The 14,252-nt window shown below is 34.0% G+C and overlaps 2 protein-coding genes across 3 annotated transcripts; one reads left to right on the top strand and one right to left on the bottom strand.

Annotated features, from left to right (window-relative positions):
- The first annotated feature begins 2,835 nt into the window (after positions 1–2,835).
- Positions 2,836–7,645, top strand: LOC112019820 (uncharacterized). Its single transcript, XM_024052364.2, has 5 exons — positions 2,836–3,088; positions 3,170–3,670; positions 5,273–6,517; positions 6,606–6,676; positions 7,125–7,645. The coding sequence occupies exons 1-5, from the start codon at positions 2,981–2,983 to the stop codon at positions 7,477–7,479; spliced, it is 2,280 nt and encodes a 759-aa protein (XP_023908132.2). The 5' UTR covers positions 2,836–2,980; the 3' UTR covers positions 7,480–7,645.
- A 420-nt stretch (positions 7,646–8,065) lies between these two features.
- Positions 8,066–12,921, bottom strand: LOC112019821 (uncharacterized protein At4g06598). 2 transcript variants are annotated; one of them, XM_065774106.1, is made up of 5 exons: positions 12,577–12,921; positions 11,298–12,007; positions 10,120–10,210; positions 9,902–10,028; positions 8,066–8,557 (listed from the first exon to the last, which is right to left on the bottom strand). In XM_065774106.1, the coding sequence occupies exons 2-5, from the start codon at positions 11,987–11,989 to the stop codon at positions 8,412–8,414; spliced, it is 1,056 nt and encodes a 351-aa protein (XP_065630178.1). In that variant the 5' UTR covers positions 11,990–12,007; positions 12,577–12,921; the 3' UTR covers positions 8,066–8,411. The 2 variants fall into 2 exon arrangements, with proteins under 2 accessions (XP_065630178.1, XP_023908133.2); XM_024052365.2 differs by having other exon boundaries at positions 10,120–10,195; positions 12,577–12,917.
- Positions 12,922–14,252: the final 1,331 nt, after the last annotated feature.

Raw genomic sequence — 14,252 nt, 5'->3', positions numbered from 1 at the left:
TCAACATCTAATATTTTGCTTGAGAACTGATGGTTTTAAGATTCAATTATACACTGTATAGATCAAGCAAATTTAATGAACAACTATTACGTCTATGGCATTTATTGCAAGAACCATTATTAGCAATCGCAGGTGACCCTCAACATATTATTAACAACAACGGTCGCCTCTTTGGATCTATAGGTTGCATTATAGTCTATAGAGCATCCGTTGGTAGAGCCATAAATTTAGTAATTTGATACTACAAAAAAATTACTTTATCTATTTTACCATCTTATTTTACAAAATACTTAACATTGGTAGTTTTATTTTAGCTTTCAATACAATAAAATAATATATCAACTACAATAAATAACAACCCCACCACCACCACCACCACCACTACCACAATAAAATAATATAACTTTTAATAATATATTTTTTTTACCTTCTTAGCTACAAGATGGTTGTGCACTGTAGCTTAACAGCCAAATTTTTTGGCTCTCTTTCCACCATTGCAGCATGCTTTTTAGTATTGGGGTGCTAAAAATAACAATAAGGCTTTTTAGCACTGCCAATACTAATGCTCTAATAAATTTATTTGGTAATGAGACTCAAACTAGGTGTTACTAAAGCAGCTTTGTTGTCCCTAAAAAAAAAAAAAATTAAAAAAAGAAGAAGAAGAAGAAGAAGAAGCTTATTTAGTTGAAGTAGTTTTTACTCCTTGGTGAGAGAAGTTGTTTTAGGCTCTTTGAGGAATTTGTCTCCTAAAACAATATCCTATGTGCTTAAAAGCATACAATATGATCCTAATGCATAATTTTTAAGTCAAAATGCCAAAAAAAAAAAAAAAACGTGTTGAATGGTAAAGCTAAATATGTTATTGATAAAGAAAAGGGCTTATAAATAAGCTTTACATCAGAACACTTTATCTAGAATTAGCCATAACTTCTATAAAATAGGATAGCACTATCCACAACTCTTACAAACTAGAATAGCAACGTGAGACACTTTCTCAACCATGAAATCTGGCTGAGATCAAATAACCAAATACCTAAAGACTTGATCAAACTACCAAATATCTAAAGATACTTCCAATAAATATTATAAAATAAAACGTTTAAATCTTAACAAAAACACCCTCTAGGATTTTGGTTTAGTTGCAAAAACACTCCATGATGTTCCAATTATTCTTTAGAACTCTCTAATTTAGAGCATTCACATCAAAGATGTGAAAAATGTTAAATCCTAATTTTAGCTCTCATCCCCTTAAAATATCATCCACATCAACCATGCTATTCTTAAAATTTTTGACATCTTTGCTACAGTGGAGTGTTATCTTTGAAACCCTATTGTAGTAAGATGCTAGAGTTTTTTTTTTCCTCTTCTTTTTCTCTCTCTCACTGTCTCTTGTGCTATCTACCCATGCCTCTCTCCACTATTTTCTCTCTCTCACTTGATTAAAATAAATAATATTTTAATGAAGTGATAAAAAAAATAAAACATTTGATGTTAGGTGTATTATAAAGTGGAGTATTAAAATAAATAAAGTAATGTCTTGATATATTAATTGCTATATTTTTTGACATGTTTGATAAGAATGCTCTAAAATTTTCATATTTGTCAAATTGACCTTAGAACTAACTTTAGTTAGTTCTTATTGATAAAAAAAATCACAAGATTTTTGCATCACCACATTAATAAAACTTACCAACTGATTTGTAGCATGGTCACATAATTTTTCCACGATTAAACACATTAACTAGGGTCGGTTAATCATGCTATTAGAGTAATTATAAATTTAATATATTGGGAAAGTTCTTACACCAGAAAATATAAAAATCTTTTAAAAATATTTTCTAATCGGTTTAGGTGTCCGTTAAACCTTTCAAATCAAACAAAGCTCATTTTTCCCTCGTTCTCTCTCTCTCTCTCTCTCTCTCTCTCTCTCTCTCTGTTTACCTGCCAAGAAATCCAATTCTCACAAACCAAACAGACCTCTTCACAATTCCCAGTAATTTCAATTCCATTTTCATTTTTCCACCTCCCAAAAGCTTGGTGCTTTTTCCAGCACACCAAGCAAAAATGGGACCCGGAAAAATCGAAAACCACCCGAGTCCCTCCAAACAAACCCTTCCTCCAAATCCACACTCCTTCAAAACCCTAATCCTCTTAATCCAATCTTCCCCACAGGTAAATTCAAACACTCAGTTTTCCCCAAATTCCTTCCCAAATTCCCAATTTCTCAATTCTAGGGTTTTTTTTTTTTTTTTTTTTTTTTTACCTACTGTAGTAAGATGCTAGAGTTTTTTTTTTTTTCTTCTTCTTTTTCTCTCTCTCTCATTGTCTCTTGTGCTATCTGCCTATGCCTCTCTCCACTATTTTCTCTCTCTCACTTGATTAAAATAAATAATATTTTAATGAAGTGGTAAAAAAAATAAAACATTTGATATTAGGTGTATTATAAAGTGGAGTATTAAAATAAATAAAGTAATGTTTTGATATATTAAATGCTATATTTTTTGACATGTTTGATAAGAATGCTCTAAAGTTTTCATATTTGTCAAATTGACCCTAGAACTAACTTTAGTTAGTTCTTATTGATAAAAAATCACAATATTTTTGCATCACCACATTAATAAAACTTACCAACTGATTTGTAGCATGGTCACATAATTTTTCCACGATTAAACACATTAACTAGGGTTGGTTCATCATGCAATTAGAGTAATTATAAATTTAATATATTGGGAAGGTTTTTACACCAGAAAATATAAAAATATTTTAAAAATATTTTCTAATCGGTTTAGGTGTCCGTTAAACCTTTCAAATCAAACAAAGCTCATTTTTCCCTCGTTTTCTCTCTCTCTCGGTTTACCTGCCAAGAAATCCAATTCTCACAAACCAAACAGACCTCTTCACAATTCCCAGTAATTTCAATTCCATTCTCATTTTTCCACCTCCCAAAAGCTTGGTGCTTTTTCCAGCACATCAAGCAAAAATGGGACCCGGAAAAATCGAAAACCACCCGAGTCCCTCCAAACAAACCCTTCCTCCAAATCCACACTCCTTCAAAACCCTAATCCTCTTAATCCAATCTTCCCCACAGGTAAATTCAAACACTCAGTTTTCCCCAAATTCCTTCCCAAATTCCCAATTTCTCAATTCTAGGGTTTTTTTTTTTTTGCAGGATTTGAAGCCATCGCTCACCAAATCGATCTACTTCCTCTTGCTCCACACGTCGCTAAACGCACCGCTTCACCGCTCCGATTTCGAGTCCGTGCGGACTCTCTCAAACATTCTGTTCGAAGATCTCGATCGGCGGTTCAAGCAGTTCTTCTTCTCCGACCTGCACGACGTTTTCCGGGGAACGAGGTCGAGTGCGAAGGTGTGGGCCAGCGTGGAGCAGCTGATTTTGATCCTGAGGTGCTGTTTGGTTGCGTTGAATTTGTTGGAGTTCGATCCGAATTTGCTGTGGAAGAAAGTTAGGGTTCTGCTTCTGATTGTGAGGGTTTTGGTTTCTCTAGTGAGCGAGAGTGAGAAGAGCGAGAGTAGTGTTAAGTTTGAAAAGTTGTTTGGTGATGATGATAATGATGGTTGCATTGCCTCTGTGGCTGAGGACTTTGCGGCGTCGCTGTGTTTTCTCAAACCATTGGATCCTTGCCGGCCATTTTTATGCGCCTTGATCGAGGTAACCGCCGAAAAATTGAAACTTTTGTTGGCTTTTGATTTCAATTATAGAGTTGTTAAGCTCAATTTTGGTGATTTGATCTGTTTAAATTTAAAATGTTGCAGTTTCATACTTTGAAATTTTTGAAAATGTATCAATTTCATGCTTCTGTGACTGTTTAATATCACTTGTGTTGATTTGGTATAGCTTGTTTTTCCACTGAAAGTTGCACATATGAAAAGGTAAGGATTTTAAAAAGTTTACATAAGCAAATAAACTAAGTAAGCACCATTTCCAAAAATTTGAAAATTTTGTGGCTTTTGATTTCAACTATAGATTTGTTAATTTCGTGGTAGCTGAAATTTCGATCACTAAATTTGGTTTTATGTTTGATTTTAGTGATTTGGTCTGTTAAAATTTGAAATATTTGAAAATGTATTAATTTCATGCTTCTGTGACCGTTTAATATCACTTGTGTTGATTTGGCATAGCTTGTTTTTCCACTGAAAGTTGCACATTTGAAAAGTTGAGGATTTTAAAAAGTTTACATAAGCAAATAAACTAAATAAGCACCCAAAAAAAAAAAAAAATCAGCCTCTGTAACATCCCATGTTAGTGCTTTGTTTGCCACTATGGAATTTCTTGACTAAAGTACATTTTTAGCACTTTGGGTTGTTTAATTTTGGCCCTTTATGTTTGATTTTTAATTTCATGTTGGTCATACCGTCTTAGTAATCTAACCATTCATAGTGTGTGTGTGTGTTTTGTTTCTTCCTACAACAACAAAATCCATGCATTGTACGACATTTTAGAAATTACAACTAGTATTTTCATGAAATAGTTTAACATGAATGGTCCTTTACTTTGGGTCTTATAGATAGTACTTTTATTCAAAATTTTAGAGTCAATTTATATGTAGATATTTTTCTGATTTTAATTTCTTTAGGCTACTCCGTGTCTTTCATTCATGATGTAATCACTTTTCAATAAAATTATTCTTACCTATCCCAAAAAAAGAAGTCAAACATGAAGGACAATTAACGGTCAAATTACTCATAGAAATGGAGTAATGGACACCAGAGTCAACATGAGAACATCATCAAACATGAAGGGATAAAATTAAAATTTTGAAACATAATGTGCTAAAATGAAAACAACTCCAAACTTCAAGAGCCAAAAAGTGTATTTTAGTGTATTTTGTTTAATGGTTAATAGATGGAAGGGTGAAAGTTTAAACAACCAAGCTGGCAATATTGGAATAAATTCATAATTATGTTTTTGTATCACTTGTGATTTAGTGGAGCTATTTAAAACCTTCCTAGTCTACTGGGTAACAATTTTTCCTTTATATGCTAATTGATTGCTGCTATCCTGGCTTCCTTTTTGAGTTACTTTTGAATCTTTATTACTAGCATTATGGATGTACATGATTTTGAACATCGAGGATATTGTTTCAAATGAAAAATTAAAGTAGCACATACACTCTTTCAAAATTAAGCATCCTTTATTTAAAGCCTTTTGTCCATTTCATTTTACCCCTCTCTATACCTTCTTATCCGGGTAGTTACTTTTATGGAGTTTTGTTGAAGCCATAGAAACTTAATGTTGAAATATGATATTCAGGTTTTGGCGGACGAGCTTCTAATAAATAAATCATTGAGAAAGTGCTTTATGCTAGTTGATTCTGCTTCCGGAAATGAAGCACTGTTTATGTGCCATTTTGGTCATGGGGATATTGAAAGTGTGCTGGAGGTGGTTTCTGTTCATTTTGTCCTGTCAGTTTCAGATGGGCATGCATTTGATAATTTCATTAACAGGTTAGTGTGGCAGCATGACAATGATTTTAGAATTCCTGAACTGAGCCTCGCTCCAGCCATGTCATTGCTTTTCAATCCTGTCATTCTTTCTGCACCAAAAATGTTCCAGGCCCATTTAATTTCATTGGTTTCAGATGCCATTGGCATTGGCATGTCTTCTAAGAATTTGAGTCCAGATCTTGGACTTATGAATTGCTACCTTACTACATTTGAAAGGTCTGTCATCTTGTACAGCAAACTCATGTCTAGTTTGCAAGTGGACAATCATTCTATAGGATCTACAGTTTCTGTCAATCCATGCGTGCTTGGGAAAAGTAATCTGACTTTTGACTTATGTGTTCAGCAAGGAACAATAAATAGAGTTTATAAAGTAGTTTCCAAGGCAGATGATTTGTGGGAATTTTATTTACGCAATATGTTCTTTGGAACAAAATCTGACTTGATGACTGGATCTATTTCATATTTGAAAGAGAATGGACATGTTTTTGAGGAATCAAGCAGAGATGAGAATTTGTCAATCTTAGATTGTATAATTCTTAATGCTTTTTCAGATGATGTTAGTGATACTGTATTGTACAAAAAGGGGGAGACAAATACCCAAGATATTTATCTTCTTGCTTCTATATTGAAGTTAATGAGTAGTTCATTGGTACAAGCAATTTGGTGTTTAAGGCATAGTGGGAATTTGGGATGTCTGAAATCCTTGGAAAATGCTGCTTCATGTAAGGAATATGATTTTATGGTGGGCATAATTCACTGTTTTCAAGAATCCAGTGTATATCTTCCAGTTCAAAGATTCTTGTGTGACATTATGAAAATTTACCCAACAAGACATAAGGAGTCCAAGTGGATGTTTTTGCACTTTTCGGGCTTGCTGTCTTTAAGTTTTAAAAGTGGGCTTAATTTCTTGGTGAAGGGATGTATCTCCATGATGATGGCACTGATTAATCTATTTGCATTTGAAGAGGGTAATTTGGCAGCTCTAAGGTCATTGCTTGGTACGGGATCTGTAGCCTTGTCATCAGTATCATCCTATGATAAAGTTCAAGAGGTGATTTTCGTTTCTTCCCAATTTAAATTCTTAATTACTTTGTCGTATTTTATGCCTTGAAGGCTTGAAGCTTTGACAAATTTTGCAGGCCAGGCTGGCACATAAATCTAGTAAAAGAGTTGCATCAAGATTTCAAGAGATTCAGATGCTTCACTTAAGGTACATGAATCATGATACTGTTGTCTTTGTCACATGAGCATGATTTTTGGTTCTCATGTAGAGCATGTAACGCAGTGTGTTCATGCTTCTAATGTTTTAAATTGCTTTCTGCTTTCAAATTGGGACATCTTGTGATGTTGGAAGCCACTGTTTTGGCTAGTTTTTGGAGCTTGAAAATTTTTTTCTACCTTAGGAATGTTTAGTTCCAAATTAGAAAGAGAACTAACCTCATATAATTTTGTGGAAAGTTGTTTCCTTGAAATTATGCTGGCTAAGCAAACTATTAGGCAAACTAGAGCCTTGCTTTTGTCTTTTGTGCGATGAAAAAGTCAGTGCCATATGCTAGTTCATTATTTAATAGTCTTACCAAGAATGGAGTTCCATCATTTGCATGGATCTTCTGTGCAGTTTTATTCTTTCTCAATGCATTTTTTTCCCTTTTTTCTAGCACGGATCTCAGAAGCTTAGACCAGAAATTACAAAACGAGCAAGCAGAAACTTCACAGAATGTGTCCATCCTTAATCACATGAAGGAGTCTGTTGATGGCACAGAGGAGGAAACAGTGAAAACCTGTAATGGGGAGACGTTCCTGAAATGCATGTTAGGAGACTCTAAAAATTTACCTGATTTTGATGATCTAGCAGATTTCATTGAGTGCAAGCGGGGGAAGGATTATCATATTTGGTTGAAGGATAAACAAAGACATCGTAAATGGAAAGGTAAGAAGATGGCAGTCTTAAGGTTTAAGAAAAAGAGAAAGACTTGGAAGCTTTGGAAGCTTATGAAAAGTCTGAAAAATTAAATCATGTATAGCTTTGTATCTATTGTGCGCTAGTGTTGTAGGTTGACCAGCAAATTTCTGTAGTATAGAAAATAGGTCCAGTATACAACCATTATGAAGATGGAATCTCAAGTTTAAACTTCCCAGGGCTTCATAATTTTATATTCATTATTTATCTTTCTTTTCATTTCAGTTACATATAATAATGCGCATGCAACACATTGCTCAAGAAACTGATACTTTTATGATTCAGTGTCAAACACTCTAGGTCAGGAAAATTTTAATTAACAATTATTAACTAAATCCAATGGAGGAACTGGTGTATTGCTTCTTATAAACTATGGTTATGCTTATGTCTCTGATATTTACTTTTTGAGGATGGGAAAAATTTATTGCCCAGGCTGTTTCTCTTGTTTGTAAAGCTCTCCAAATTAGAAATCTCCTGTCATGTGCATTTATATTCTCTCTATTAACGCTGCAGGAGCATCATCATAGCAACTCTGGAAATTACCCTCATTCTGAGTTTTAGATTTGTGATCTATCAAAGGTCCATTGTTAATTGTAGTCTGTAGATACTAGACTGAGTATTTTCCAGTAAAACCAAACAAAACCAAATGCTGTAGTTTATTGAAATCTCTTTCACTTTGAGACAACATATGGAAGTCACAAACAAATAAAGAACATACTATGCAAGCCATGTTATGGAGAATAACCAATACAATCTCATTTGGTATTTCCGGGCCAGCTCAATTCCAAGAGATTGGCTTTTCCCAGGATTTACCAACAAGGCATATACCAAAAACATAACAACAAAAGTGAAACAAAGGCTCTAATAATAAGGCCTTATTAGTTTCCAAATTTCATAAAAAAGAAAAAGATTATAGATTAGATAATGAGAATATTAGTCCATCTATGTATGATATCTTTTGTCTTGTCAGCTGCTAATTGCATTCTCAGGAACCAGCTTCCTTTGGTATTATGGAGGTGTGGGAATCAAGATTTGTACTGTTGATTTGATGACGTTTTGAATGCATCTGCTGCTGCTGTTGGTATAAATTTTGAAGCCTTGAGACTTCTTTTTGTAGCATATCCTGTTCCACTGTAGTAACAGAGTCCAGAGCATACAAATGATCATGAAACCCAATTCTAGTTAGATTATGATACTTCTAAAAAAATTACCTTAAGATGGTAGGGCAATTGCAATAACAGCAAATGATCATGGTCTGCTTCCTTAGGTAAGATTTTAACAACAGATAACCTTCGCAAACGACGTGTGCTAGTTCTTGATTGGTGTTATATGTGTAAGAATTGTGGGGAATCAGTGGATCATATTCTTCTTCATTGCCCCATTGCTTGTGAGTTGTGGTCGTTGGTGTTTTGTTTATTTGGAATTCATTGGGTTATGCCTAAAAAGGTTATTGAGTTGTTGGAGTCTTGGTAGGGTATGTTTGGACAACATAGAAATATAGAGTTGTGGAGAATTGTGCCTCATTACTTGTTATGGTGTATTTGGCGTGAAAGAAATGCTAGAAACTTTGAGGGATGTGAGCGCTTTATGTTAGAGATTAAGTCTTTTTTTTTTTTTTTACACACTCTCCTTGATTGGAGTGTGATCTTTTGTCATTCTTCTTATTCTTCCCTTCTTGTTTTACTTGATCGTTGTAATCTTGGTTTTTGATTTAGGCCCCCATAGTACATTCCCAATGTACTCGGGTTGGCTATTTTTTGTTTTTTAATAAAAATTTTTGTTACTTATCAAAAAAAAAAAAAAAAAAAATTTGTCGTTAGTTCGAAAATTAGTATTTACTTTAGAGTCGGCTATGAATCCTCAATAGACTAATTAGGGACAGTCGCATATATTCTCTTTCTTTATTTTATCACATCCAAGTCATCCTTCTTCTTTTTTTCTTTTTTTTTTTACTATTTCTATGCTATTTTAAGTCTTTCTCTACCTTTTTTTTCATTCCTTTTACTTGAATCAATTCACTCTTCCTAACTTGTACATTAATTGCTCTCTTTGCACATCTAAGCCATCTCAAACAACTCTTCCTCTTCTTTGAGATAGTTTGATCATGTGTCAAGGAGAGTTGTTTGAGAGATTTTGATTATGTGTAAAGCATAGAGATTAATGCACTTGTGAGAAAGAGATGGTGGGGACAAATATCATTTAAAATAAAGCACTACTCATCAGCAGTCCTATGAACAGGTATTCAAGGAAACATCATACTAAAAGAGGGCCATTTTCTGATTTTAAACTGGGAAAGAGACATATGGAGGAAAAAGAAATATTTGTATAAAGGATGCCCAAGCAAAAGATGAGATTGATGCCATAACATTTAAAACCATAAACTGGTGATATGGTATTCATTTAAATGGTTCTATAAACCAGCATGGAAAGGAAGCAAAGCATAAAAAAGTCTCAAGCTTTTAATAAAAAACTTACAGTGTTTTATGAATCTCTCTTGAGATAAACTTTCCAACCGTTGCTTGAGGGCCATGTTTTCCATGCCCAATATAAGATTCTGTTGGTCAAGAAATTCAAGCTCAGCTGAGACTTCATATCCTTCTGCCTGTAAGGTCATATTGGCTGACAGTGTCAAATCTTGTACAATAGTAAATAAACAATTCTTATTTGAGCATTTCAGTTTCTGAAGGCCTTGCCTGCAAAACTTGGATATTTCTTTCCATTTCAGCTATATATTGAAGTTTCCTGAGTCGGGACCGTTGGGCAAATTGCCTGCATTTTGTAGAACTAAGGATTTTATTTTATTTTTTTCCATATTCAAAGTGGAAGCACTCAAATTGCTAGATTTTACAAAACCATAGAGAAACTATGTTGAAGAACTACCCTTTGATTTGGAGAGTGTTGAGGTTAGACTAAAGGAATTAAATATTCTCGAATGGAAAAATAGCAAAAAAAAAAAGTCTGAATAAAAATTGGTCCGTGACCGTCATTCAGTTAATTATAGGGCATGGTAAAGCTGAAAACATCAAAATCAACTGTTGCATACTGTTATCAAGGGGAAAAGAGTCTAGAAGAATAGAAGGGTTTGAGGGGGTGGAAGGGCTTGAGAGATTTTATGATTAAATCCGTATGCACGTATGGGAGGCACACTAGGGGAAGTTCAGGTGAAAATCAATCCATTCACATTTTTTTTAGATGTATGCATTGAGCAACAATAATACAAACTATCATTTTAATTTGGCTTCCTAAAGTAGTGAAGATTTAAAATATTTTTTCTTATAGATGTATACATGTAGGAATAATTCCTAATAAAGAGGAGTACTATGTATAGAACACTACAAAGAGAATACAATTTTAAGTGTAAATTTTAACAAAATAAAAAAGTAACTTGAAACCACCCCACCCTAGATAAGATTGAATCTTTATTTATTTATATTTAGATAAATAAAAAACTGAAAGAGATGTTAATCAATCCAAACAAATTGAAGAAAGAAAAATCTAGTAGTATCGAAAATTGATTATGCAGCTTCTGAACAATTTAGAATTAAGAAATTGCAAGAAACAGGTTTAAGCATAGAGGACGTGAAAGTAACATAATAACTCAGCAGCACAAGTCAGTTAGGATCAAGGTGTTACACTGTTACTCATATTATGCTTAACTGAACATATGGAGATGGGTTTTCATTGTTTCAAATCCAACCATATTCACACTTATTCACATCATGTCAACACTTTTTAATACCATGTGTAAAATGCAGATATCTAATATAAAAATATGGAAATTATGTGAAAATTTTCACATGTGAGAGTGTAAAAAAATAATTAGCCTATATGAAGACAATGCCACTGGGGAGCAAATGAGTGGACAACATACTGTTTAGCACGTTTTAAATCTGCCCTGGATGTAGTTGGATTAGAATGGCTGCAATCGCTTCTAAATGAAGAGAATTCTGGATCCTTTCCATCTTTCTTTACAATGGCTTTAGATGGCATGCCATCAGGTTCTTGTGGAGTGCATGATGATCCTGAGGTTTGAAGACTAATGCCATCGCTTGTAAATAAAGAGCTGCTTGAGGAGGTAACAGAAGTGGAGGATGATTCCCGTGCCTTATTTTGATGCATATGAGAAGTGCTTGCATTTGCGTGCAAGGAAGCCTGCGACAAACCTTTATGATGATCAAAATTAGAAAATCCCCTAGAAGGTCCAGCTTCAGGATTGTTTTTGAACTTGTATGTGTCTTCTCTAAAGGACTTAGCTGGTCCATTTAAGGATGCAATAGAGTCACTTGATGAACGCTGATGACCTCTGCCCACAGGTATCTCTGGCTCATTAAGCAATTCGTCAAGCCAAGAGGGTTGTTCCTCTAATATAAAGCTATCGGATGATGTACGTTGGTGGCATTGTCCCCCCATAGGCTTTGGATAACCTTCTGATCTAACAGTGGGATTGGCAATGCAATTTTCATCAGATGGAAAAATGCAATCGAAGGTATTAGGTGGCAGCGGTAACAGTCTTCCTTTGAATGTAAAATTTCTCATGTTTGATGAACCATCTGAATCCTCCATGCCTTTAAGTAAATGAGCCTGTCAGAAAGCAATGCACAAGGAAAAGAATATCAGGACTTATAGAACATTAGCAAAAGAGCATATCTGCCAATTTCACTGAGAAACAATGAGTTTGTTTTTCACTGATCTTTACCAACTAGAATCAGGAATTATTGGAATCATAGATAACCAAAAATGTGTCTTCCATTTTATTATGAGTTCTCATTCTTATAGTTTCATTCCTGCAAGGTGATTTCATATGTTTCGGGGAAAATGGAATTGGGTGGAAAGGAATGGAAAATAATATTTGAATTATTTCTTTTCTCCCGCTTGTTTGGGAGTTTTTGATGAGAGGAAAGGGATGGATTTGTAGGTAAAGGAAAATTCAAGTATGATGGACTATCCCACCAATGTGATGCTTAGAATATCCCACAACTGTGGCAAAAACAATGGAATTCAGTATGGTGCATATAAAATGGTGATAAAGGAGTCAAAACCAAAGAAGAAAAGAAATGAGAAACACTACATCCACTTGGGAACATAAAATGGAGCAGAATGGTAGTTTAATTCTTATATTGATTTGCTTTACAAAAAATTATTGAACTTACCTCCAAGCTAGATTTTGCTGTTCAGATATCCCTTCAAATCAGATGTGAAACCTTGCAGGCCTACAAGAGAGAATCACCATTGGTATTAGTTCTCTAAGGATTATATAAGATCAGACAGATCAATGCCTAATGGGGAGGTTTTTGATAAGGGATACAGAACAAAGACAATTTCTCGACAAGATCAAGGATCAAAGTAGTGAAAGTCAAATGAGCTTATCCAAGAAGTATTGCACCACAGCTGAGTATTGAGAGACAACGACAATGACAAGTGATAATGTGATATAGTCTCATAGTAGAGGCAAAGTATTATTTCACATACTATGAGAGGTGGATCATCTAATGTGAAATCAAATAGACAGTGAAAGATAAGGGGGGCTATTAGCTGTATACAGCCTGAGTCCAAATACTTTGATGTCAATTTACACTAATTCTGTTCCATCCAGAACATTACTATAGTTAGGTCCGCATTTATCTGTCAAATCGTTAGCCAGCATTGCTTTCTCTCACTAACTCAATCATCTAGTCATTTTTTTTTTCCTTGGCTTCATTATTAATGGCAATGCCCCTCAACTTTATTATACACTACACCTACCTCACTAAAAAACTCTGTTTCTTTGTATAGGGAGGTCCAAAACTAGGAAAAGCCACCGACTTTATGACTAACTTTGCAAAAGATATTAAATTTGTAAATATAATTTGGGGCATGGAATTAGTCTCCAGTTACTTTGGATGATTTCTTTTGAGATTAGAGACTTCTCTTGTCGGAGAAGGTATCTCACAACATGTGGATCCCACATGGCTGTGGGCTCCCCACAATATGAGAGGGATAATATATATCTGATATGTAAAAGATAATTATTAGTCTCATTGGCCCCTCAAAAAACTAATTCGAATAGAAAGAAGAAAAGGAAAACAAATATCTCACAACATGTGGGTCCCACATGGCTATGGACTCCGCACAATATGAGAGGATAATATATATATCTAATATATAAAAGATAATTATTAATCTCATTGGCCCCTCAAAAAACTAATTGGAATAGAAAGAAGAAAAGGAAAATAAAGGTTGGAAACAAAAATTCTATATTTGTTATGTTTCATTCACATTATAAGGGATTTTTTGAGAAAATAACTATAAAACTCATACTATATTATTAGTTAGGCAACATTTCAAACTAATTTGGTTTCTAGACAAATCGAGTCCAAAGGACTCGATTTTGCTCACTGGAAATCAAGTCCAGAGGACTCGAGTTCCAAACTCGAGTGTAAGACACTCGACTTCTAGTGCAATTTCGCACAGCAAAATCGAGTCCAAAGGACTCGAATTATTAGAAACCAAATTAGTTTGAAACGTTACCTAACTAATAATATAATCTGAGTTTTATAGATATTTTCTCAAAAAATCCGATTATAAGCATTATGATTAGAGTTGAGACAACCACGATAAGTTGATAACCTCGTAAAATTGAAATGATGGAAGTAAAAAAAAAAAAGAAGTTTAAATAGACCTTTTTCTATCCTTTTCCCTTCTCTTTCTTGGTTAACAAACATGAAATTGTGTAAAACGTCAAAAATGCAAAAGAAGAAGATCCAGATATCAAAAAAAAAAAAAAAACACGTAAATTAAAGACATGTTAGGCCTAATAGATTCATATATAAATAGAGGGTGAATTTCA

This window comes from Quercus suber, unplaced genomic scaffold, assembly GCF_002906115.3.
Source record: "Quercus suber isolate HL8 unplaced genomic scaffold, Cork oak 2.0 scaffold_86, whole genome shotgun sequence".
NCBI classification, from domain to species: Eukaryota; Viridiplantae; Streptophyta; class Magnoliopsida; order Fagales; family Fagaceae; genus Quercus; species Quercus suber.
This window is presented reverse-complemented; position numbering and strand designations above follow the sequence as displayed.

Coding starts and splice junctions, on each gene's coding strand:
- LOC112019820 (XM_024052364.2), top strand. CDS start 2,981: ATGGGACCCGGAAAAATCGAAAACCACCCGAGTCCCTCCAAACAAACC. Junction 6,518..6,605: donor CCTATGATAAAGTTCAAGAG/GTGATTTTCGTT, acceptor CAAATTTTGCAG/GCCAGGCTGGCACATAAATC. Junction 6,677..7,124: donor ATTCAGATGCTTCACTTAAG/GTACATGAATCA, acceptor CCTTTTTTCTAG/CACGGATCTCAGAAGCTTAG.
- LOC112019821 (XM_065774106.1), bottom strand. CDS start 11,989: ATGGAGGATTCAGATGGTTCATCAAACATGAGAAATTTTACATTCAAA. Junction 10,211..11,297: donor GATTTAAAACGTGCTAAACA/GTATGTTGTCCA, acceptor TAAAATCCTTAG/TTCTACAAAATGCAGGCAAT. Junction 8,558..9,901: donor AGAGAGATTCATAAAACACT/GTAAGTTTTTTA, acceptor CTGTTACTACAG/TGGAACAGGATATGCTACAA.